General features: G+C 41.0%; 1 protein-coding gene across 1 annotated transcript in view; it reads left to right on the top strand.

Annotated features, from left to right (window-relative positions):
• fndc3a (fibronectin type III domain containing 3A) overlaps positions 1-26933 on the top strand; it is a 76576-nt gene that overhangs the window by 26503 nt on the left and 23140 nt on the right. Inside the window, 9 exon segments of the mRNA XM_061680803.1 lie at positions 146-221; positions 15430-15506; positions 17143-17389; positions 21109-21245; positions 21247-21412; positions 22459-22517; positions 24455-24597; positions 26031-26090; positions 26191-26329. Of these exon segments, the coding sequence (XP_061536787.1) occupies positions 146-221; positions 15430-15506; positions 17143-17389; positions 21109-21245; positions 21247-21412; positions 22459-22517; positions 24455-24597; positions 26031-26090; positions 26191-26329 (1104 nt within the window).

The raw sequence follows: 26933 nt of genomic DNA, 5'->3' as shown, positions 1-26933 counted from the left end.
CTCAAATTAAACTCACCTTTTGAGTACATTTCCATGTTTTTGTAGGTCAAACAAGTCATGCTTTGTTAGCAACGACGAGAGTAAGCCAGCATGTTCGTATTTGCTGTTTTGCTAAATGTTCTTCTTTTCTTCCCCTCTCTCACAGGTAATCCTGGTGCAAGTAAACCCAGGTGAGGCTTTCACTATTCGACGGGAGGATGGTCAATTTCAGTGTATCACAGGTAAGGAAATGCCATGTGTATCCATAATGATGATTTTCACATATTTATCTTTGAAATTGTCCTCTTTCACATCGAGATGCTGCAGAATTGACAGAACAGAAGATGTAGCATTTGCCTTTTATGGCTTATCACACGAAAAATATAACTGAGGTTAAATATCTCAAATCAAGGCAAAATATGTTTGGTCTTACCAGGCAGTTTTTAGTGTAAAAGCATTTTTTTCCTTAAAGGTCCAATGCCATAATTATGATTAAAAATTCACTCTAACACATTCTATAATTTCTTGTGCATGCACGTTCTTTCCCCAAAAACATTTACCAGAAGTCGATAAAGCATATTATACACAGGGAAAAGGAAAGTTTAAAAAAATTCTTTCCCATTGTATAAATGTATACAAATACCTGGGGCTTGTGAAAAAAAGATATGTAATGTCTGATGTTACAAATATATTTAACGTAAATCTTTGCCACTCAGCCGCAAGAATCATGACGGCCTCACGGGCCTATATTAATATAAAATCAAAATATATATTATATATATTATGAGGACAAAATGGGGAAAGACGTGTGTTGGTGGTCACCGGTGCTCAGGACAGGAGAAGGATGTTCGTTTAAGGCTTACTTGAGGTATGTTCACGTACTTTTAATACGATACGGCTCGCAAGCAGGCAACAAAACGTTATGTAGCCTAGCAAGCTAGTGCTGATTGTCTGTACTGGCGTTCTGTCGAATCATGCTCTAAACTTTCAGTGTGGGTGAAGTCCATCCATCTATCCATTTTCTGAGCCGCTTATCCTCACAAGGGTCGCAGGAGTGCTGGAACCTATCCCAGCTATCATCGGGCAGGAGGCGGGGTACACCCTGAACTGGTTGCCAGCCAATCGCAGGGCACACATAAACAAACAACCATTCGCACTCACATTCACACCTAGGGGTAATTTAGAGACTTCAATTAACCTACCATTCATGTTTTTGGGATGAGGGAGGAAACCGGAGTGTCCAGAGAAAACCCTTGCAGTCATTTAATTAAAAATAAAGTGATTTAATTACAGTAAGTTAGCACTCATTATTTCTGTCATGTAATGTTGGTTTGACCTGACTGATTAGAATTACACGATCTGACTAGAGCAGTGATTTCCAACCTTTATGGAGGCAAGGAACATATTTTACAATTGAAAAATCTCACGGCACACCAACAAACAAAAATGTCACAAAAAGTGGATACATTAATTACTGTAATTTGGATGGATGGATGGATGGACTTCCTGCCATCTAATAGAAGACCATTAATTTGTTCTGTCTGTCACTGTGCCTCACCGGCATAAATAGAGGAACAAAGATACATTTATTGTAATTTTTTTTAGCAATTAAGTACACAAGTATATACAGTAAATGAACAGGTCATTTAAATAGACACATTCCTCCATCTTGTGATCGGTTGTTGTTTTTTTTAGACGCGCTGATTGGCCCCAAAAATTCTGATCATGTAAAGCCTAGATACAATACACTGCGTCTTTTGCACCTGCTTTGGGAACCTACTGGATCAGTTCCTCATATCTCATTGTTGACAGACAATGCTATTTCTTCTTGTGTGTGTAGCCTTTGCCTATGCCTTGTGACACAAATGAATAAAGATGAGATGAAAAGCCTGTATAATAGGCCCCAGGCATGCCAGGTTTGGATGACAAAGGAGCCAAGGCAGTGATATGAAATGACGCGGCGGAAGGGAAAAAAAGAAAATGCAATCTGTGCCTTGCTTCTCCCCACTCCATGCCCGAGTGTGCCGCTGGTGCACCGGCTGCCCATTATGAGCCACATAAAGCAGCCTCTCCATCAGCTAGAGGAGGGGGAAGAGGGGGGAGGAGGGGTGAGGGGGGCCAGCTGAAGAGGTCCCACACAGCCTACTGTAGCTCAGGCTTGTAGAACAGACTAACTGGTCTGTCACAGTGTGCACTCATCTCTGTGACGTGAATAGAAGGATGACTCACTGCTTGCGTTGCAGGAAGGAAGAAGATGAGAGCGTGTGTGTCTTTGGTTTGTTTTGGTGTGTCTTCTCTCGGGTTGCGCAATATACTGGCACTAAAAAAGTACCATGATACCTTGCTGTCAAAATTGAAATTATACAATATGTTTTCAGTGCTGGTACTTTTGCATAGTTTGGCACGCAGTTGTGTGCTTCTATGGCTTATCTAAAAAAATATCCTCATTATTCTGGCATTTCGCAAATAGAAATAATTTTGGTAATCCTAATTGACCTAAAACAGGAGAGGTTTAGTCTGATTTAATGTCAGATGCCGGAATTTTTTTTTTCTTTTTGTCCAGTCATGGCTTTTCCGTATCAGTTGACTTTTGGATTGTTGTTTTGGTTGAATGGGTGCCTCAGAGCCACTTGTTTATCAGGCTGTCTTTCACACCACTTGGATTGATGCATTCTCTGGCTCTGAGCTGCCAGTTCATGGCTGCAGCCTCTCTTTTGGACCTGTAGAGCCTGATACAGATGTATGGCATCCTACCTGGCTGAGTACGTGTCCTCATCCTACCCACTTTGTCAGACGTGTGTGTGTGTGTGTGTGTGTGTGTGTGTGTGTGTGCGCGCGCGTGTGTGTGTCTGTTCACTTTGGTGCCAAAGCAGTGAGACACTTCATATGGTTCCTGATGGCGCTGCAGATGCGCATAGTCTGTTTTCTGTCTGATGGATTTGAAGCGGTCCCCCAGTGGCTGAAATAGATCAACCAGCCATGCACTGTTTGAGTGTCTGATACAACGCAGTGCAGTTAATCTCTGATAGACGTCAGTGAAGTCCACCCCGGCCTTTTTAATTTATGAATCATTCATTCCGACCATTTTCAGTTGGCAATCAAAAATTTAAAAAATTAAGTGACTAAGCACTTTGTTAACCTAACACAAAAAGCAATCTTTTTTTTGTCTTACATTAAAAATATGAAATTGAAAAATGGGCCACAAGGACTGAGTTTTAATTGTATATTTAATTGGTGGTGTTTACATGGCCCGTTTTATTAATATGTTAGTCCTTGATATAATGTGGCTGATGGATTATTTTTGGGATTGTGGTTGTGGGCCAGACTGATTGTGGCTGCTAACAAGCTAAAGTATCTTTACTAATGCTCATTAACCAAACAGTCACGTAAATCCGACCGTTCAGTACAGTGGTACTTTGATTTAAGAGCTGAATTAGTTCCGTGACCAAGCTTTACCCATTGAAATGCCATCAATTCGTTTCAGCCCCCCTCCCCAAAAACAAATTTTTTGTGATATAGTTATGCACCTTTTTTTACCCCTACTTATTTGTTATCTTGTCCTAAAATTGAAATGTGAAAAAATATATACAATTCTGATTGGCAATTGAAATCTGAAAGAACGACTGATACACTGATTCTTTTTTGTCAGGGATTAGTTTCTTTTTTATCTCGTTTGGTGTTTTAAATCTGTTTCCCCAAAAACACCCTAGCTGCAGGTGTATTTTTCCTCCATCCCCTGGTTGCGTAACAGACATCACTCTCCCCTCCCCCCTGCCCAACCTGCAAATTCAGCCCCATCCCAGGCCTCGACGTAGCTGTCACTGCTGTGCTGGTTGCCATTTTGCATTTTTATGAGACTTAGCGGCTTGTCAATTAACTCCCATCTTGTTGAGTCAATGTAATCAGCTGCTCTTGCTGAACGATTACTCCAAACTGTTTGAGGGCTTCCTTCCGAGCAAGTTTAACTCCACGACCCTGAACCTACGTCACCCTCTTTCACAAAGATTAAAGATGCATGGAGACAAATACAATGAATAAAACTCACTGTGCCAGGATTTTCCACCCACCTAATCTTTGAATATAAAAAGGTGTACAAGTAAAACGACCTCCAGAACAATAAATAAAAAAAAAAAAAAAATAAAATAAAATAAAAAAACAGGATGGTGAGAACAGCATAGCATAGCATTTTTTAAAAATGGAATATGCCAAGTTTGTATTTTTCCCTGAAGTTAGAATTAGGGATGTCTCGATCCAACTTTTTCACTTCCGATCCGATACCGATATTGTGGTTTTGAATTTTGGCCGATACCAATATCGGTCCGATCTGATATCAGCAATAATCATACATACTTTTGTAGTGTGGAATCTTAGAAGACTTAAGTTGACTTAAGTTTGACTTAATATTACTCAAACGGAGAACAATAATCAGCAACAGTAGGTATGTGGAAAAACGGACCCATATTTTATGAACCAGTGGGTTGAATAAAGTAACTTTAAAAATAAGAATGTACCATAATATCGAGTATAAAGCGCACCCCTGAAATTGACTCCAAAAATCAGGAAATCCCTTCTTCCTATGTATAATGCCCACCCATGACTCTCTATCCATTGATATATTTATATGCAATAAATGTTAGTGGTGACCCTCCTAATTTTTTTTCTAATCAATTCTGATTCGTAACATTATTAATACTAAGGTTTACGAGTTCTTTAATAATGTATTTAGTATTGTGGCGCACCCTAGTGTTTAGTTTTAACTGCAGCTTTAAAACTAATTCAGGCTATTTTAAAACACATGGATATCCACTCATATACCTCATTGTACTGTGAAATAATTTAATCTAATTATTACTAGTACTTTACTCTAACTTTTACTATACCTATGAATAATACGCACTTATTGAGTTTTGAAGATTTTTCTGGGGGGGATGAGCATTATACACAAGAAATTACAGTAATAATTGAATAAAATAATTATGTAAGGAAATCTTGAAAAATAACTTAATAAAAGCAATAACAAATATAGATTTAAATTGCAACATAACTACTGCTTAATTTAAACATAAGCATACATTTGAATAAATAAAAATACATTTGAAAAACCATGAAAAATCTCAATAAATAAATACAAATTATACTTTTAAAGTGCAAAATAAGTGAAGTTCAATTCAGTCATTGTTGTTACTGTCAGTATATGGTGGGAAATCGTTTGCTTTTATCCACAATACACTGTTGAACCTCTTGATGCAACTGGGGTTTAGTTTTATTGACAGTCGCTGTTCCTGCTGTCTTGACCTCTGAGGGCCAGTGTGATACATGCAATGAGGTACACACTTGCAGTAACAAAGAAAGTAGAAGTCACGCTCCAATATTATTAACTAGTTTTTCACTCGGTTTGAAGAATATATGCCAGAGAGTATTATGTACCAATATTCATTATTTTGAGAGATATCTTCTTTTCCTTTCGGCTTGTCCCGTTAGGGGTCGCCACAGCGCGTCATCCTTTTCCATGTAAGCCTATCTCCTGCATCCTCCTCTCGAACACCAACTGCCCTCATGTCTTCCCTCACGACATCCATCAACCTTCTCTTTGGTCTTCCTCTAGCTCTCTTGCCTGGCAGCTCCATCCTCACTATTTCTCCTCTGGACGTGTCCAAACCATTGAAGTCTGCGCTCTCTAACTTTGTCTCCAAAACATCGAACCTTGGCTGTCCGTCTTATGAGCTCATTTCTAATTTTATCCAACCTGGTCACTCCAAGAGCGAACCTCAACATCTTCATTTCCGCCACCTCCAGCTCTGCTTCCTGTTGTCTCTTCAGTGCCACTGTCTCTAATCCATACATCATGGCTGGCCTCACCACTGTTTTATAAACTTTACCCTTCATCCTAGCAGAGACTCTTCTGTCCCATAACACACCTGACACCTTCCTCTACCCGTTCCAACCTACTTGGACCCGTTTCTTCACTTCCTGACCACACTCACCATTGCTCTGGACGGTTGACCCCAAGTATTTAAAGTCCTCCACCCTTGCTATCTCGTCTCCCTGTAGCCTCATTCTTCCCCCACTACCCCTCTCATTCATGCACATGTATTCTGTTTTACTTCGGCTAATCTTCATTCCGCTTCTTTCCAGTGCATGCCTCCATCTTTCTAACTGTTCCTCCAGCTGCTCCCTGCTTTCACTGCAGATCACAATGTCATTCCAGTCTAACCTCATCTGTCAGCCTATCCATCACCACTGCAAAAATGAAGGGGCTCAGGGCTGATCCCTGTTGCAGTCCCACATCCACCTTAAATTCTTCTGTCACACCTACAGCACACCTCACCGCTTTTCTGCTGCCCTCGTACATGTCCTGTATTATTCTAACATACTTCTGCCACTCCAGACTTCCGCATGCAGTACCACAGTTCCTCTCTGGGTACTGTGTCATAGGCTTTCTCTAGATCTACAAAGACACAATGTAGCTCCTTCTGACCTTCTCTGTACTTTTCCATCAACATCCTCAAGGCAAATAATGCATCTGTGGTACTCTTTCTAGGCATGAAACCATACTGTTGCTCGCAAATACTCACTTCTGTCCTGAGTCTAGCCTCCACTACTCTTTCCCATAACTTCATTGTGTGGCTCATCAACTTTATTCCTCTATAGTTGCCACAGCTCTGCACATCACCTTTGTTCTTAAAAATGGGCACCAGTACACTTTTCCTCCATTCCTCAGGCATATTCGCACGCACTAGAATTCTATTGAACAAGCTGGTCAAAAACTCCACAGCCACCTCTCCTAGATGCTTCCATACCTCCACAGGAATGTCATCAGGACCAACTGCCTTTCCATTTTTCATTCTCTTAATGCCTTTCTAACTTCCCCCTTACTAATCATTGCCACTTCTTGGTCCACCACACTTGCCTCTTCTACTCTCCCTTCTCTATCATTTTCCTCATTCATCAACTCCTCGAAGTATTCTTTCCATCTAGCAACCACACTGCTATAGAGATATAAATGATATAAATATAAAGTATTCATTGTCATTTTCAGAGCAAAAACAAAGAGAGGAACAAATGCTGTGATGTATTTGAACATTCAATAGGTGTAATTCTTTTATGTGAGTCTAGTTTTACAGTGAACTTAAACTGGAGTGTCAATAAACAACTTTAAAGCTCCCATATTTTGGCTATTTAGACCTCCATAGAGTGACTCTCAAACATGGACTTAGTGTAAAGGTGTTCATCCATCCATCCATCCATTTTTCTGAGCCGCTTTTTCCTCACTAGGGTCGCGGGCGTGCTGGAGCCTATCCCAGCTTTCATCGGGCAGGGGACGGGGTACACCCTGAACTGGTTGCCAGCCACTCGCAGGGCACATGCAAACAAACAACCATTCGCACTCACATGCACACCTATGGGCAATTTAGAGTCTCCGATTCATGCATGTTTTTGGGATGTGGGAGGAAACCGGAGTGCCCGGAGAAAACCCACGCAGGCACGGGGAGAACATGGAAACTCCACACAGGCGGGGCCGGGGATTGAACCCGGGTCCTCAGAACTGTGAGGCTGACGCTCTAACCATCGTCCACCGTGCCGCTAAAAGTGTTCAATTCATTAAAAAAAAAACAAAAACACAGTTTTGTCATACGCGTGTCCAGAAAAGGTCCCTCTGACAACGGTATCCGCTTTGTCCATTTTTGGCTAAAACCGCCCCCTTTCCTCTGATTGGTTGCCTCTGTGTAGCAGACCCACTTGTGTTTATGTTGACAGTGCTGGCTTGGGAGCGGAGAGGGAGGCGGAGATCTTCGCTAGTGACGTAGATGATCTCGAAATTCTAATGACGTGATTTCAGGCCTCTCGGCAGAAAAACATCTGGAACTCAGGAATGCGTGGTTGATTTTAATTCATATTTCATGTTTACTGAGGCACCATAAAGGCAATATCGTGCCCCAATTACCCATTATTCCGAAAAGATGGTTTGGTAAAATATGGCTCCTTTAAGGAAGCAACATTCACTCATACTCCTTGCTACGATGGTAGCACCTTAGCAACCTGTTGTTGTGATCAAGTAGGATCTGCATGTCGTCCGGGCACTGCTCAATAGACGTGGTGGAGCGGAGCATGGAATGAATGGACTGCTTGAAAAAGCGTGGTAAAATCTGAGATTTTAGATCCAGTCCGATCTTTGTTTTTTTTGCTGACGCCAGACTGATTTCCTTTCTCAAAGATCGCATCACCACCACTAGTTATAATTCTATTGAAATTATAGTTTGTGGTCCATAACCGATGGTCTTTCTCAGCTGGAGGCTCAATAGGAAGCAGAGGTGACAAAAGTAATAATAGTTTTGGATTTTTCATACTAGTTAATCCTAATAAATCTAAAACGGGTTTTAGTCTCATTTCATGTCAGACAGTGAGGGTACGGGGGAGCATGTCTCTTAATATAGTGTATGTAAACACACACACACTTTAGATGGATTGATAGACTAATACATAGAGATGGATGGTCAGATCAGGACCATCTATATTTCCCAAGTATGTCAAAAACACAAGGAATTTGTCTCTGGTAGTTGGAGCCTTTCTAATATGGCAACAGACAGCCATTGTGATTAAAAAAAATACCTTTGAGACAAAAACATACGACGGAGAGTCACTGAGCAATGAAAGGTTAACGGTAATGGGGTATTGGTGATACAATGACAATTGTGCAAATAATGCAGAGTCCTCAAGCAATTTAGAGCAGTTTGAAATGAGTAATGGAGCAATAATCTGGTACAGTGACAATTGTGCGAATGGCGCAGTCTTCAAGAAATGTAAGCAGTTTAAGGTGAAATAATTGTATCGGATTATCCATCCATCCATCCATTTTCTACCGCTTATCCGGGTCGGGTCGCGGGGGCAGGAGCTTTAGCAGGGATGCCCAGACTTCCCTCTCCCCAGCCACTTCATCCAGCTCTTCCAGGGGGATCCCGAGGTGTTCCCAGGCCATCGGATTAATCAATGGGATAATTCGTAGACTAATTTATTCTAAAAATGTTTGATGCCTGCAGCCCACAATCTCATTTTGATGGCAAAACCATTAAAAAAAACAACCAGTGCTGACCAAGCCTAATGACACACAGCCCAGATAGTTTGTCGTTCTCGATTACGCAACGTTTATTTTGTGCGTCGGCGTTACATAAAATGACCTGGGCTGTCAGGGTCACACAGCCATTTCGATGATAGCAACAAATGTAACATGCTGGCCCTTCTACCCTTCACCCCTCGATACTCTCCCGAACGTGGCTCGTCACATACGGTTCACGTAATTGGCCCCGCAAACATCACATTAGCACGTTATTTTTATGCTTGCTACATCACCCCCCTCCCCCCCCAACTTCAAGGAGACGCTCGCGTTCATTCACAGCTCTACGGCGAGTAGCTCTAAGGATGACTGAGCTTGTGACTCATTCTCCCACTGTTCCGTCGACGCAAGGGGGAGGAGGAAACGACAAAGAAGCTGATAATGTTTTCCCATGTAAGTTTAGTCGGCAGGGAGTGTCCACTTTATTTTTGTGTGTGTTGTAAACAACAAATACACAGGGAGAAAAAACCCTGGTCATTGTGGTGCTGTCTGGCTGAGAGCGCTCCTGCTGTAATATGCAAAAGTATGAAGGTTACCGTTTACGTCATCAAAGCCAGCAAGGCTGCAGGAGCCTCTGTAAAATATTGGAGACAGGCTGTGTTTTCCGAATCATTCACTCATTCCTTACTACCTAATACTAATACTGTGTAAGGATTTTTAGATATTGGACTATGTAGTTCAATACAACGTACTGGATTAATGTCAGCTCGTTAGTCTCCAAGTATTGAACAAATTCATCGAATAACATTTTGTTATAACCTTGAGCGTAGTTTACAAAATGAATACAAACAAAACACTTTGTCCATCCGTGTTGCCCTACTTGTATTAATTATATTGTCGTGCCAGAACACCATGAATTTGTCTCGTACCAAAAAAAAAAAAAACTAAGCTAGGAGCATTTTCCTTGAAGCATTGTTTACATTAATACATTTTCACTTACTCAATGCCGTGGATGTTTATATTCGTCAACTGGAATCTAGCCGCTTACTGCCACCGCAGTATTTCCGTCAGTCACCTTTTTTTTAACAGGTAGGCGTTTAAGAGTGTCTCACTCAGCTTGTCTGTGAAATTCAAGCTTCAGCATAACTGTAATGACCAACACACACCAGTAGACGGCAGCATTGCGTCGCTTTGAATTTGAGATCAGTTTTTAAGACGACGATGACGATTAGGGGATCAATCTCATCTTGTCACGTCGATTATGAGGTAGATAAATGCCACCATCTTGGAAGTCAGACGGGTTTAGGAACCTCACACTCGAAAAGAGTATATGTATGGTATCAACATGTAGCGTTTGAAGGTAGATAGAAAGTGTGTGTCGCGATAATGAGAAAAGACTCACTTCATTGAATGATTGGTGAACACTGAATGTTTTTGAGTTGTATATCTGTAAATAAATTATTAATTTTCCATCAAAAGCCCCTTCCCAGTCTTGTTTTTGTTGTTCTATAGCTTGAGGTGTCACAAAAGCACAATATATTAGCCTCAACATCACTGTTCTACTTGAAGAGGAAGTACTAATTTGCAATTTGTATTTCTTTTTTTAATTGACTCATACTTGGGCTGTTTACCCAGTGCTTTGTATTTATTAACCACTATCAGTTCATTTGTCTGCATTCCCCACACTTTTTTTTAACGTGCGTGCTAAGTCAATTTATTAGCCGTGATTGATAATCACATTTGCGGCGTATTTACTGTGAGATCTCTGTTAGAGCCCCTGTGTGAAATCCCTCTGGCTGTTCTGAACGTTGCAGTCTTAAAGCGCTGCAAACCTTCTCCCGTTGCATGTATTTAAGGGCTTTTATACTTGAGATGGCATCGTTTTCATGGAATATTTCAGTTTGAAGCCGACTCCTTGATGAGGGCTCTCTTGAGTTCTTAAAAATCCTGGTCCAATCAATTTTGCCCATTGAAATGAATTGTAATGTTGCAAAGATGCTTAAAGTTGCTCCGTTTGTACTGCACTCGCACCTGGAAAGAGGGAGGGGAGGCTTTCAGACAGGATTATGTGACGTTCACGATTGATGACGGTGTCGCCTGAACCCGTCTCCCACAGGTCAAATGGCTTCTCATCTTGGCTCGGTGTCAGTCTGCACTTTTGTGGAGGAGGACTGATGGGGGTATTTTTTTCTCCACCTCGCTGGAAGCCTGGCACTCTACGGCCACGTCAGCACAGCCAATGTTCCAGTTGATTTAGGGGGAGGGGAAGATGGTAGGGAGGGGCCAGGTCAGCAGGGTGGATGTGGTCCTTTCATCTGATCTTTGTCAGAAGTTGTGCGTCAGAATGATGCAAAACGAGTACCTCCCACCTTCTCCTCTCACCGTTTTTATTAAAACAAACGCTGTCTTCTTCCATTAAGACGCCATTCTGCGCAGACAAAAGAGTCTTAAAGAATGCTCTTGCCATTCGTCATATACTGTATATTCTGTTATCTGGCATCAGCTAATTAGAATATGCTCATTGCAGGTGTACCACGTAATATAAACTATTAGTTTAAAAAAACTACACTGATCGTTTTGTGATGTGATTTCAATGAGGGCTGAGTCAGTGCGATGACTTTCATTCAGACTGCACTTGACCAGGTTCCCTTGCGGTGATTTTCCCTTCTCACTGTTCCCGCCGTGCACTGAGCACTGAGTCATTTTTTCACTTTTCACTCGGGATGATTAAGCAAAGTGTGAAGGGGGTCTCCGAAACCTCTTCACTACCTCTGTCTTACTAAGAGTGTTTTGTAGATTACACTACTTCGCGGGTCGTCCAACTCGTACCTACAAGATGTAATCATGTGTGACGCTGTTTAACATTTATGTTCTGAGAGGAGGGCTTCTAAACTGGTTACAACATGGTCATCAGTCGTACTGTCTGTCGTTGTTGTCCGTCATAGTCGTCAGTCTACCGTAGTCGTAAAACATTCGCCATAGTCGTCAGTTGGCTGCCATAGTCGACAGTCATCGGTCGTAGTCGACCTTCGGTAATCATCTCTGTCTTAGTCATCAGTCGTCATCTGCCATAGTCCTTAGTCATAACTGATTGTATTAGTCATCTGCCATGGTCGTCGGTCATAGCGTCTGTCATTGTCAACCGCCAATGTTGCCCATCGTGACATTGTCAGTCTGCCATAATCGTTAGTCATCAGTCGTAGTTGTCAGTTTTCTGGCCGTACGGTCGTAGTCAACCTTAGGTAGTTTTCGGTCCTCAGTAGACTTTACACCGATTTGATCAGGCAGATCGGTATCGGCCGATATTTAGCATTTTATGCTGATCGGCTTTGTCAAAATTCGCCGATGCGATCAATGACATCATTGATCGGTTCCACAAAAGACATTTACTCGGAGTCGCCGCATGCACAGTATATTTGAATCCAAAAGCTAGTTTATTTTTAGCCTTGTCGCATGTCTTTTGACATAGTACTGTAAATATCTGACAGCCAAAGAAGTTATTTTAAAAAATAATAATAAAAAAAACAAAAAACCTCGGCATTGTGGTACAGACAACACGTCGGAGACTGGCAACACGTAATGCCAGATCAGACGACAAGACAAATTTGCTCTTTCACTATTGCAATATGTCAGACTACTGCAATAAAATCTTGTAGTCCGATATCACCGCATCCCGTTTTTTACGATCATTGGGCTTTATCTTGTCAACTCAAATGTGACCGGATACACTCGTTACCGTGGCGACAACAAGAAGAATGGAGCAAGCCGACGGTATTATAAGGACAAAATGGAGGGAAAACGTGTGTTGGTGGTCACCGGTGCTCAGGACAGTAAAGGACGTTCGTTTAAGGCTTGCTTCTGGTGTGTTCACGTACTTTTAATACGATACGGCTCACAAGCAGGCAATAAAATGTTATGTAGCCTAGCAAGCTACTGCTAGCACGAACGGTTGGATGTAAATATGCCGCCGTTCTGTCGAATCATGCTCTAAAGTTTTGGTGTTGATGAAGTCATTTAATTAAAAATAAAGTAATTTCTGTCATGTAATGTTGGTTTGACCTGACTGATTAGAATACACGATCTGACTAGAGCAGTGATTTCCAACCTTTATGGAGGCAAGGACCATATTTTACAATTGAAAAATCTCACGGCACACCAAGAAACAAAAGCAACTATTTTTGCAGTGTACGCGGCAAGCTACGCAGAAGGGCCACACGGGACAATTCGTCGGTCACGTGACGCAATGCGGGCGTTGTCGGCCGCGCGACTGCAGGAGTATAAAAGAGGCCTTTAGGAGTCAGGCGTTGTCGTTAGTCTGCCATGGTCGTTAGTCATCCGCCACATCCATCAGTTGTAGTCGTCAGTCGTCTGCCATAATCAACCGTCATCGGTCATAGGCGACCATTGTAGTAGTCAGTCATCATTAAAATAGTCGACCGTAGTCGTCCACCACAGTCTTCGTTTTGACCTGGACTTATTTTTGTGTGCGTAGAACACCATTCAGTTTTATGAGGATCACAATTTGTCTGTGTTTGTAATAGTCCTGAGAACTTCACTTAGTAGGTTGGACTGGGCGATCAGAAAGAAAGAGAGGGAAAAAAAAAAAAAAATCAATTAATCTTTTCATATCGTTCACACTTTTTTTGTTTTTAAACTTTTTTTAAACTGTCAGTTTTAAATCATCTCTACTGAATGCTGAAGCTAGAGTTTCAACATTTTTTAAACATTAACAGTTAATGGTAGCTGCTAGCGCTCATCAATCATCTGCCACTATGTGTTGAAAGAATCTTGCACAATTTATCCAATTCATCTGCCGTGGTCACAGTCTGTCATGAACATCCGTGCAGTTCCTCACAGCAATAGGATGCCTCGTTCCACAGGAGAAAATGGAAATGTCACAAAGTTAGCCAAGACTAATGTAGAGAGAAAATACGTTTTCTCGCTAAAAATACAAGATTTTGGCCAGTGTTGACCTTTTACCAAGCGTCAGAATGTATTTATAAATGCAATAACAATCTGGTGACAACTCAGATATCGTAGTCTTCCACATCTTTCGAATTAGGTCTGTTTTCCTAAGTTTACATACTGGCTATTCAAGACTATATTAGATTGTGTCGCGCATCAAAGGCAGAAATTGTTACCTTTTGCAAGCCTTGTACACCGCCGTGATGGCAGCAATGAACTCTGGACCTGTGTCACTCTGTGCCGCACTATTATATCCGCTACATTAAACTAATATTCGATCAGGCAATGAGTGAGTCCTTGATGCTTCACATTCATGCTTATGTCAGCTGGGGCCAACTAGGTTGCTACGAGTTTGGGGGACTATACATTTCAGATAAAACAAGTGGCCATGGGCAGTTAATTTACTCAACTGCAGACAGAGTGGGGGGGGGGGCATCTGCACGGCCGAGTCTACAGGAACACTCATCGTCATTCAACACGATTCAAGCCACCTAACGTAAGATTATCTTGAATACTGCGCTGGGATGCGGATACAGTTACTACCAGTACTCGTTAAACAGAAAAAGGCTCAAATAACAAGTTTCCTTACTATGAGGAAACCCTTCAAAATGATGGCCAAATTGAATCATTACTCAGTTGAAACCATCCAAATCTCTGAAGGTGGAGTTTGAGCAATGGTTCTCGGCACACAAAGGGGGAGACGGTGCTGGGGCTTGGCAGTGATCTTTCAAAGGCCAGCATGGCAACCCATTTGCTCTCTCCATATACCAGCTCCCAAAAATGAAGAAAAACTCCCCCTCAAGCGGTTCGGTATGTGCTCGATCTTTTTAGACCCCTCGCATGACACATGGAACTCGGGTCCTGAGTCTTTATGGCCTTCTATGTGACTTGGCACTCTCCCGAACTGGCTTTCTGCTGAGTTGTCTCTTAGCCACTGCACTCAGGCCACGGTCACGCAGGAAACTTTCTCGTCTCTTCAGCACTTAAGTTATGTGGTCATCTTGCATTTTTGCAAAGAATTGGGGATGGAGGGAAGAAAGAGAGAAATAATCTTCAGCTTTTTCTGCATCACAGATTTAAAAGAATAAAGGAGGGTTATTTGATCCCCATCTTAATTTGTTATTTAGCACACTCAAAATTAAGTATCTAATTTTGTTTGGTGTAATCACTGGTTTAATTTTGTAATGTTTAATCTCTGATAAACATATCAGTCAAAAAGGCATCAAAAACACCATAGAATCAAAAGAATGTACAAAATACATACGCAATCCTCTACAACTGAGACAGAATTCTGGCTTCCGTTGATGGGCTGGTGCCCATTTGGCACACAACTGCACAATCAGCAATTACAAATACACGTTTCTGCTGAGAGATTCTCTTGTTCACAATTATGTGCTCTTTCTGCTATTCTTACTCTTATTGCCTTTTCGTAGGTCCTGCTCAGGTTCCCATGATGTCTCCAAATGGTTCAGTGCCTCCAATCTATGTGCCTCCTGGATACATTTCACAGGTAAGCATCCTATATAGATCTGTGATTCCTAACCATTGTACTGCGCCACATTAGTGTGCAGTGGGAAATTATCCACTTTTAATTGTTGGTATGAAATTTATGATTTATTTAATACAAAAAAATGTTTTATCTATTTATGCCAAGGAGGTATTTTCATAGGGAGAACCATTAAATGCTTTCTCACTACCGCCAACATAATCTTTACTTCAGTATTGACACTACTCTCAAAAAGTTAGAAATTTTGATCTATTAATGGACCTGGACTTTAAACGGTCCTCATCATGCTGTTCACACTCTGATGTTTTTCAATAGAACTTCGCCATTTTCTGACTTTAATTAGGATGTTCTTCGAGGGATGTGGCCATTAAGTACCACATAGTGTCATCAGCAGGCTGCAACACAGATACGTGAGAGTCACAGAAACATCCTTGGAAATGCTTGTGGATCAAACACCTGTTTGGAATTTGGCCATTCAGCACCTTGTTGGAAAACAGCAAGTTGTGTCATAAGTACTTAAACATTGAGTAAGTCGACAAAGTTTAGAGAAGGTCAAATTAAGTTCATCTAAGTCAAGTTCATTTTAGGTCCATCCTGAAATTGCACCAGGAAGCCCAATATCCTTAAATTCTTGGGACTGGTATATGTAAGACTTGAGCGTTATATCAGAATGAACAAATCTAATAGTGATTGTATGAGTATTCCATCACAATGTCAAAAAGCAAGTTGTTCGGGAGGATATATGCTTGCTTGATATAAAAAGAAGTGCCCTGGAGCTAACTTCTTCCATGAAGTACTCAGTTTTTGTCCTTTCCAGAACATTTCATATGCAATATTGGATTTAGGCATCACACAAATATAATTGGTAATTTTTTTAATCCTCATTTATCCGTAACGAAAGTAGCGTGACTTTGACTGAAGAAGAGAGACCACACAGTAAACAATCCAGTGTTTTGTGTTCCTTTATATTGGTGTGTGTGGCACATTATTACAATGGCTTTTTAAGTGTTTATAAAAAAAAAAAAAAACGCATTGTTCTTTAAACTTCTAGCCTACAACTTGAAGCTTTGACTTGACGTTTGTTGTTTTGTACATCGCCGTACTTATCTAGGGGGGGTATGTCTCTGTTCTGACATCACAAATTACTAGTGATGATGTCCCGATCACTTTAATTTGCACCTGCGTCAGTAACTTCATTTTGAGTATCTGCCGATACCTCAACAATGCATTGAAAAGAAGTGCTTTGGCCCCATCTGAGTCTATATAAATGATGCTGGAAATTGCTTTAGCACTGCTAGTTGTTTTTGTTTTCGTGCTGCACTGACATTTTTGTTTCTGTGATGCAGTTTCAAATCAGTAAACAAGCTTTGACATATTGCCAAAATCACAAGTCTTGTCATCTGTTTGCATGAGGCTGAGCTGCACTGCGTTTTGTTTACAAAGTAAATGTTTGGCTAGAGGGCAGACAGTTCCACTTCCTGGCCTTTATCTAATATGGTCCGCGTGTGAACTCCTTATGCAATATAAAAAATATGAAGACGTTAGTACCGTTACACCCTGAACAAAAGTGATTAGTTATTTGGAGCTTACTAAATGAATCGAAGTGTGCACATTTTAATACGTATTCATCTTCTTTCAGATCATTGAAGAGAATGGAGTGCGACGGGTCCTGGTGTTGCCGCAGCAACCGGAGTTCCACCCGGGCGGCCACTCACCTCTCCACCATCCTCCACCGCCCCCCCATGCCCACCTACCTGCCTTCATCCCACACCCGGCCATGATGCCCCCGCCCCCTCACCTGTACACAAGCATGGCAGGCGGAGTGGGTGACATGAGCTCGCAGTACATCTCCCAGTATCATCCGGCCCACATCTACTCAGAGCAGGGTGAGACTGAGCTCATCTTTTTTTTTTTTTTTCACCCGGATGGGGATTTGCATCGCCAACACTGAGGCCCATATGTTACATTCACAATTCACTCCCAATTATGATACGATTCCGTACAATTACAATACGATTCTCTCCAATTGCCACGTGATAAGATTCAGTTCACTCCAATGACAATACAATTCACATCATACAATGGGATGAGTTAAAATTCACTCCCAAATAACAATTAGTATACTGTAATTCACTCCAATTACGATGCGATTTGATTCACTCCAATTACGATAAAATTAACTCCAGTTATGATATAATACGATTCACTCCAAATACGAAATACAGAAATCCCTCGTTTATCACGGGGGTTAGATTCAATCACCCCTCCAATAGGTGAAATCCGTGAAGTAGTGACCACATTTTATTTTTACATATTTTAAAGCTGTATGAACCTCCCCACACTCCTATTAACCTCTACCATACACTTGTAGCACTTTCTATACTCTTATACACCTTTGAAATTCTTAAACATACTGTACACTATGTACTTTTTATTCCTTGTAATATTTCATTTTGTTAATAGTGTATACAATTCACGTGTGTGTATATTTATTTATTTTTGCAGTGTTGTTATAGGCTGGAAGCATGTATTATATCACTCCAAAAATTACAGCACACACACCAAATCCTGGATAAGGAAGAAAAAAAAAATCAGTGCACTGAATCAATATATGAACCGCAATGGAGCGAGGGAACAATGTACGATATGATTCAATTCACTGATGATGGGATATGAACAGTGATGCACTGGAACTTCATCGAAAATAGCCCAAAGGTGCATTTTTGGTTTCGGACAGAAAGACCAAAATAAAACGGCCGAAATAACATGTTTATTGTTGCTATCTCATAGCTTCGCCTCGGCCGGCATAGAATTTTACACACAGACGACAGTCACGGTTTGACAATGACATAGTCGGGCACCATAAATGAATAAGGCACATATTCAACAAATGCACATTAAGAGCAAAATTGAACGTCTTAATTACGGCAATAATTACAATTTTCATGTTGCAATGAATTGAAAGTACCTTAATGCTTTACAGTCATTATGCTAGTGGCTAGTCCAAACTGCAGCGTCCCTATTGTCACCCAATCTTGCTATTTGCGCCGCCCCAGCTAACCTACAAGCAGAGCCGCAGAGGCGTGGCTAAATACGATGCCGAGCTGCAGATGCGAACAAGGCTAAATATGATGCCGAGCTGCGGAGGCGAACTTGCACATTGTGTTCGTCATAAATGTGGCATAAGTCACTACTGGTCCCCTCAATGACAGCAAATAAATTAGAGAACTAGAACTATCGTTAATCACAGAGGGAGGTTAAGGCAGGACGAGCTGCTAAGCTATTGTAACATGACATCGGAAAACACCAAAATAAGTGATTGGGTCGTACAGTACACTTGTCACATAGGTGTGGCTGGAACAGCGTGCAGCAGAGATTATTCAACTTTGAAGAGCAAAATAGCAGGCAAATTAGTACGAGTCTATAGAAGGAAATACTGAAATAGATGATAACGCAGCTACATAAACGCAGGGACCGGAAAGCTGAAATGAATTCATATGTCACTGCTGCTACGTCACTTGAGAAAATGGGCCTATAAATTTAAAAGTACATTAATATAATAAATATTTAGAGCGTGAGATAACTAGGCTTTTCACGATCCGGATTTTTGGGGCCGATAACCGATCAATGATCCGATCACAAGATGGAGCAATGTGTCTATTTACATGACACATTGACATGTATATACTTGTGTACTGTATGACTTGTTCATTTATTTTATATACTTGTATACTGAGAACTGTATCTTCAAATTTATTCTCTTGCATTTTAAAAAGTTAAAACATCAATGACCTTTAGGGGGCATTCAATGATTGGCCACTGACATAACTTATTTCAAATCAACATTACAACATGACAGAAATAATGGGTGCTAACTTACTGTAATTAAATTACTTTATTGCAATTAAATTACTTTCATAAATACTATTAATGACATGCTTACTCTAACTTTCTCACTACCTCCGTTATATGGACGTGTGTTGTCCAGAGTTTGCGTCCGTTTGGCTTTTCCTTGTTTGTTTGTTTTTTTTCCTCACGCTGTGTTGCTTGAACACGGCATGCTCCTCCTTGTGTACATTCTTCAGGCGCGCGATCAAATTTGTTGTGTTGAAGTATTTAGATGACGTTTCCCAAGACGTACTTCAGTTGTACACAGACTGCAAATAACTTACGTGTTGTTTGTCTGAGACACCGCAAAATAGTCCCACACCGATGATGTATTTTTTCACCGACAAGATTGAAAAAACCTTATTAGCCATCAGGTAGTTACAATACCACGGCACAAGACACGTGACGAGGCTAAAAATAAACTAGCTTTTGGATTCATACCCAACGGCAACGCAGAGTTAAATGTCTTGTGCAGAGCCAATCGATGACGTCATTGCTTGGCTAATTATGACATGAAAGCCGATCAGCGGATCAGAATAAAATGCTAATTATCGGCCGATACCGATGGGATCGGCGTAAAGTCTTGAGATAACCTTTATTAGTCCGACAATGGGGAATTTGCATCATGTCAGCAGCAATAGTGGACATAGGACATACAAAGAGCATCTGAGAGAAGTCATTTGACTGCAAATGCTTCCACCATTACAAGGTTGATGCAATAAATACATCCATCCATCCATCCATTTTCTGAGCCGCTTCTCCTCACGAGGGTCGCGGGCGTGCTGGAGCCTATCCCAGCTGTCATCGGGCAGGAGGCGGGGTACACCCTGAACTGGTTGCCAGCCAATCGCAGGGCACATACAAACAAACAACCATTCACACTCACAGTCACACCTACGGGCAATTTAGAGTCTCCAATTAATGCATGTTTTTGGGATGTGGGAGGAAACCGGAGTGTCCGGAGAAAACCCACGCAGGCACGGGGAGAACATGCAAACTCCACACAGGCGGGCCGGGGATTGAACCCGGGTCCTCAGAACTGTGAGGCTGACGCTCTAACCAGTCGTCCACCGTGCCGCAATAAATACAGTAAAATAAAATAACTAAAATATCAAAGCCATAATTTTTTAACGATTACAATTATAGAGTCATGATTATGTTGTGAACCTGGAACATTAGGCAGATTTATTTTTATCCTACTACATAACATGCCCCAATAACTGTGCCATGGTATTGTTGTTGACATAATTTTAAAAATATTGAATTTCAGACAAATGGTTCTGGAAGTCAATTTCTATAAGTTGGCAACTCTGCAGTCATAAATGCAATTTTAGTAATTATTGGAATAGTTTTATACTTAATAATTGTAGGGTTTTATTTATTTTTATATTTTAATTAATGAATGTGAAGTGCTTTGTTTAGCATTTTTTTTGTATGAGAAGCGCTTACAAATTCAGTGTGATTGATAATCCCTTTTGGTGTTTCTGCTTTCGCTTTTGGACATTGGGCTCCCCAGTTCCGGGTTTCAGTCATGAATTTTCGTTTTTGTGCATCCTTATGTACGATACACTCCCATTACGATGCGGTTTGATTCACTCCAATTATGATATATGATATATGATTGAAGACACACTTGGGCTACGATAGAATCCATCAATTGAATTATTGCATGCGCATTTTTGGCATGTTTGTGTTTATGTCCTGTTTCTTCTATCAGTCTCTGCAGATTCCCACTCCCAACACGGTCGCCCGGCATTTGTCCACAGAGACGACAGAACGAGCAAAACGTATGAGCGCCTCCAGAAGAAACTGAAGGACCGGCAGGGAGGCAGCGGCGGAGGAGGAGGAGGAGGGGGGAGGAGGGCAGGTGAAGGACAGCCCTCCACTTTCGCCTCAGAAGACATGTGGAAGCCCCACGACGCTTGACGTCCACAACGGTGTAGGAGCCAAAGGGCCCGAGGCAGAGCAGCCCGGTCATGTGGCAGACAAGCAAGGCCGGGGCAAAAACGGAGAGGCTAGAGGTCAGTCAATTAATACAGAGGTGGCAAAAGCGCACACTCTGTACCAAAGTAGAAGCACAGATACTTGTGGGGGGGGAAAAAAAAAAAGACTGGTAAAAGTAGAACCACTGCGTCAACTCCTTTACTTAACTACAAGTAAAAAAGTACAGACTCTGAAATGTACAATAGAGAATTTTTTTTTTTTTTTTTACTTTTGCTCGTTTACTTCCCACCACTGGTGAAAGCTGAGGAGGTTTACACTTGACTGTGTTCTTTGTGGATGTTTGTGAGTGTGGTGTTTAGGTACTGAAAATAGAGCCTCATTAGCGGTACTAGCAGCAAGGCGGCCAACATCTTTTTGATTGCGTGCTCATTAAGATAACTTCCACCACGTGCATAAATGGAGAATTACCGTCAGATTTCGAAAAGTTTAATTGCATGGATGCAAATAGTTGGATCCATGGAGTGCCTCCCCACCCATCGTGTGAAATTTCACAATCAAGTACAGTGCCGTGAAAAAGTATAATTCTTATATTTTTGTAGTTTCCCCACTTTGTTTAAGATCATCAAGTAAATGTAAATATCAAATATAACCCAAGTGAACTTAAAATGCTGTTTTTAAATAGCGATTTCATTTATTAAGGGAAAAAAAAACTTAACAGGTTGGGCCATCCTCAGCATGCAGTGACGAGGACATTAAACACCCAGGCTAAATTTAACTAATCACCAGCATACAACGTTTGTCTTTCAGTTAAGATGTCTCACTTCAGCGTGCTTCCTTAGAACAGTTACTCCAGTACTTTGCTATTTAGACAGTACAGTGGCATTATAGGCGTTTCAGAACGAACATGAAACAGCAAATCGGTGAGTTTTCAGCAAATAGCTGCGAATAGGTTTCACAAAAAAAACACGACTCTGTGAATTTGTGAATCGTGAACTGTGACAATGCGCAGGGTTTTACTATACTTTATTTCCAAAAGACTGTTCTAATGGTAGTAAAAGTGATCTTCTCATGAAGCGTGTAATGTTTTTTTAAAATTCTTGCATTTATGTTTTTGTCCCCTCAGAGCTGGATGCAGCAGCACAGGCCCTGCAAGCACTGCTGAGCACCATCAGTAAACCGGTGGTTCGTATGCCCTCTCTATTATCTCCTCATATTTTTCTTTGCGCCTAATTTGCTTGGATTTGCATGTTTTTATTTGACCATCAGCATTATGTCCACGAGAGCTCAGTAATGATGCAAACGCGTGGCGTCATTAAGCGTCCTATTAACACCGGTGATGAATTCCCACTGTTGAGCAGCTAATGGAGTTGGACAGGCTGACGAGCACACTCATGGGAATTTTCTACTTCTGGATTTACCGAGATGAGACAGAATGGGGTTTCCTCTCAAGATAAATGCGTGAAAATTACATATTACTCATGTACTGGCAATGCCATGTGACATTGATAGACTAAGGAAAATACCCTATTTCTGCCAGTAGAGGCCTGGGTTTAATTCATAGTCAACTGCAGAAGCCAATTCCGCTTAAAGTTATGATTATTTACACTCTGTAGAAAACTCATGTCCAACATGCTGTAAACCGCCACACTTTGGTAGGTGCTGCGGTTTTGGTTAGCAACATAGCAGTTGTGTGTGTGAACATTAGGGTAAGAACTAAGATAATTGACATAACGAGACGTTTCTTTTTTTGTATTATTATTTCACGGGAAATTTAGAGTCTGGGGGGTCCTTCAGGAGCAACAAAAATAAAAAGAGAAAATGGCTTTTTTAGCCACCGGTGAATGGAGGATTAGCACTGAAATAAAATTTCTTTGACCTCATATAATGTGCAGTACAATCCTCTGAACTCCTTGTAAACGGAGCAAAAGGGAGTCCATTTCAAAGCGGCTGGATAAACCGTGACGTCTCACCCAAGACACAAAGAGCTTCAATGGAAAAGGGGGATTTTTTTTCTTCTCTCCTCTTTTCCGCCACACAGGTTTGGTCAAAGAACCGCGATGCAAAATAGTGGGTGTAATGGAGTAAGGTGAGCCCTCCGGGGGCCGTGTGGATCGACCTGATAGTTCTTCCGCATGTGAAATCACCCTGCGGGTGCAACGCGAGCCATTTTTAAGCCTTCTCAAAAGAAACAATGTAATCCTGTGACTTTCACTGTGCTTCTCTGTTCGAAATGTTGTTATAAATATTGCCTCTGGACATTATGAGAACATATAGTCTATATACTTACTGGACATCTCATTAGATACACTTGCATCATTAAATCCAGTGTTTCCCAACCTTGTTTGAGCTAAGGCACATATTACATTAGAAAAATCCCACTGCACACTATCAAACAAAATTGTAAGCAAACTCGCATTGGTGGGATACAAAATGTAGTGCAGTAATTCCCCACGAACAGCAAAAAAATGCAAGTCTTGGACATCATTCTAAAAAAAATTTTTGAATTGTTATTAACAATTAAAAACATAAATATACCTCAAACTATAATAGCAGCACACTTGAATACCCTTTGAATACCCCTAGATTATTTGCTTAATATTTTGAAGAAATGCACTGGAAGTGCGAGTGTACATGCATATGCGGCGAAGACTCTCCAAAATTTCCTCCAGCAACCTAAACTTGGCTCTTTCCTGGCATACAAAGCTCATCTCTCAGTGGAGAACCTTTGTCTTTCGTTGACACCAATTCCTATTTAGACAGGGTTTTGGCGGCATATTGTGGCATGTAAGGTTGTTTTAGAAAGAGCACAAAAATAGCCAATAGGTAAGTATTTCAGTGAATAGCTACAGTTTAACAGAAATAAAAGCAAGGAAATAAAAATGGTGAATTCAAGAATCGTGAACTACGATTATGCAAGGGATTACTTTGAGTTTTGGTGTCATGCAGCATACGCATTTGCTTTTCTTTTATAAAAAAAAAAAAAAAAAAAAAAAAGAAATGTGACCTCAAACTTTTGAACAAAAAATACAAAAGCAAAACGTGGTAACAGATGCTGTTTACACACCTGCCTGCTCGATAACACATTATCACTGATAGAACCTCTTTTGTACATGTGGCAGGTGTCAGACATCCAGGCCCGGGCGGTAGAAGCGAGCTGGAGCGTACCCAAGACGGAGGATGACAGCACCCTCACAGGAACTCTCAGCTATGAGGTCTCCGTCTCATTTAGCGGCAAGGATGGGAAGTACAAGAGCATGTACTGGTGAGTGACGCAATTCATACTGGGTGATCCAGAATTAATGTCACATAATTGTAGATTTATTAACATAAAATGGAGTGTACAGGCAGACATTCATGAACAAAATTCAGTAAGCACACAAATTTAGATCATGCACGCATCACTCGACAAGCTTCAGTGAAGACTTGTTTTAGCCAGTGTTGGGTAATATAAATACTTATTTTTCTGGCATCAGTACATCTCTTGTAGATTAATCTTTGACATTTTTTTTTTTTTTTATTTGACTTCTTTCATTTGAAAACATGTCTTTACGCCTCAAAATAGGGCTTGTTACTTTTTTGAACCCTCACGGAAGACCACAAGACTATAAACCACAAGACTATAAACAATATACAGTGAACCCTAGCCAGGGATAGGGACTGAGCCCTGCCGCAAATATTCAAAACCCATGAATAATTGATGCCCCCTGCTCCAAAAAGGGTTTGTCATTGTGTATTGATGCTACATTGTGGCAAAAAAAAAATTCTTAAAATGGAGGGGATCATGAAACACTGAGGCATCAATCTAGCATGTACACAATTATGAACCAATGTTACATAAACAACTGTATTCAGTAGGTAAATTCTTCATCACAGACAAACCACCTTCACGTTAGGCTCATCAGTATTATTAACATCTTGATTGATATAGCCCTTGGACATTTAAGCAGAAAAAACAAGGGGACCAGCGGCATGAAGGAACGTGAACCATGGAGCCTTGACATGGATGATTTGAAGAAGCAAACTATTCCCCATTCTTGGTCTTTTATAAGAGATTTGTGTGTTGTTGTTAAAGACAAGAACGATTTGGAGTAATAACCATCTGCTTCTGGCCTTCAAAACTTTTGAGTCTAACCTGAAAAAACACTTTCAGGGAAGGTGTATTTTTTTTTCAGTTGTAAACATTCACTAACTTAGTTTTTTTTTTCTTTTTTTCCTTAGTCATCTTGCACTATTAACAAAGCTATGGGAACACATTATTTTAAAGGCATAGCCAGAGAGTTTTTTTTTTCTTCTCAGTCCGAGCTCATTGCAAGTAAATAAGAGGTAAACTATTTTGGATGCAGTGATGTTTTTTTCTGTTGTGCCAAGTGTAATTGAGATTAAGAATTCATTTTTACTTTTGTACTTCAGCACATTTCATAGTCTGTACATTTTCTTAAGTTAAGGAGTTGAATCAGTGCTTCGACTAGGGTATTTAGTTTTACAAGAGTATCTGCACTTCTACTTGAGCAGTGTGATTACCCCTGCCACCTCTGCTATTATCAAACAGTGTCACACACGTTTCTCCAGGCTTAGCAAAGCATCGGCTAAAAATAAAATTAGTATTTTCAGAAATATGACAAACAAGTGAGTCATGTATTCTAGCCCACCCTGTTGAATACACAATCACACTGATTTGTTTTCCTTTCATTGCAGTGGCGAGGAACTAAGTGCAACTTTAGAGAACCTTCGACCAGCAACAGACTATCACATCAGGTCAGCCATAACACTCCCTGAGAGATTGTGAGATGAGCGAGGTGAAGGTGGCGGAACATTTGGGTAACCTATGTTTGGGTGTCTTCCCCCTTCCCCTCAGGGTCCAGGCAATGTGTAACTGTTTACAGGGAAGCCCATCCGAGGTCGTGAGCTTCACCACGCTAAGCTGTGAGCCAGAGCCTCCCAATGCTCCCAGGAAGGCCAGCGGGACCAAGAACACTCTCGTACTTCAGTGGAAGGTACCACGTGAAGCCAATTTTAGGGTTGCAGGGATAGTAGCAACAGGACAAAGACATTATGTTCAGTGTTGAACTCTGATGGGGTTGACTTTGAAAGCGTGATTTATCCAAGGTCAATTATAGCCAGTCGGCGGCTAGCGGGAGAAGCAAATATAAAATTTATAAATGGCACAAACAGAATGATTCAAATGTCCACGAAAGAGCCAAATAAATCTTTTTCACGTTGTCAAAACGCATCCTGTGGCACAAACACAGGAAGTAGCAACCTACCAAAATAAAAGCCTAAATGGAAAACGTTAACACACACTAATAAGTACATAGTAGCTAGATAATCACCTGCTAACATGAGAAGCTAACGTACCGTAGTCTGCATCTTCACTCTGCTGCCTTTTTTTTGTCAAACACCACAAACACAAAATGCCCTGCACTGGGCAGAGATTAGCTGACTAAAAATGCTTTTGGTCACAAAAAGTTGGCCAATAACAAATGATACAGAGCCCAAATAGGAAGTTTAAACTTAGCAAAAAGCGTTCAACATAACACACATAACATGCTAGAAAAATCGGGATGTCATTCCTGCCATACAGCTGACAACCACAACCCA

This window comes from Phycodurus eques, chromosome 7 (genome assembly GCF_024500275.1).
Source record: "Phycodurus eques isolate BA_2022a chromosome 7, UOR_Pequ_1.1, whole genome shotgun sequence".
NCBI lineage: Eukaryota > Metazoa > Chordata > Actinopteri > Syngnathiformes > Syngnathidae > Phycodurus > Phycodurus eques.
Note: the sequence above shows the minus strand (reverse complement) of the source record. Positions and strands in the feature narration are given on the sequence as shown.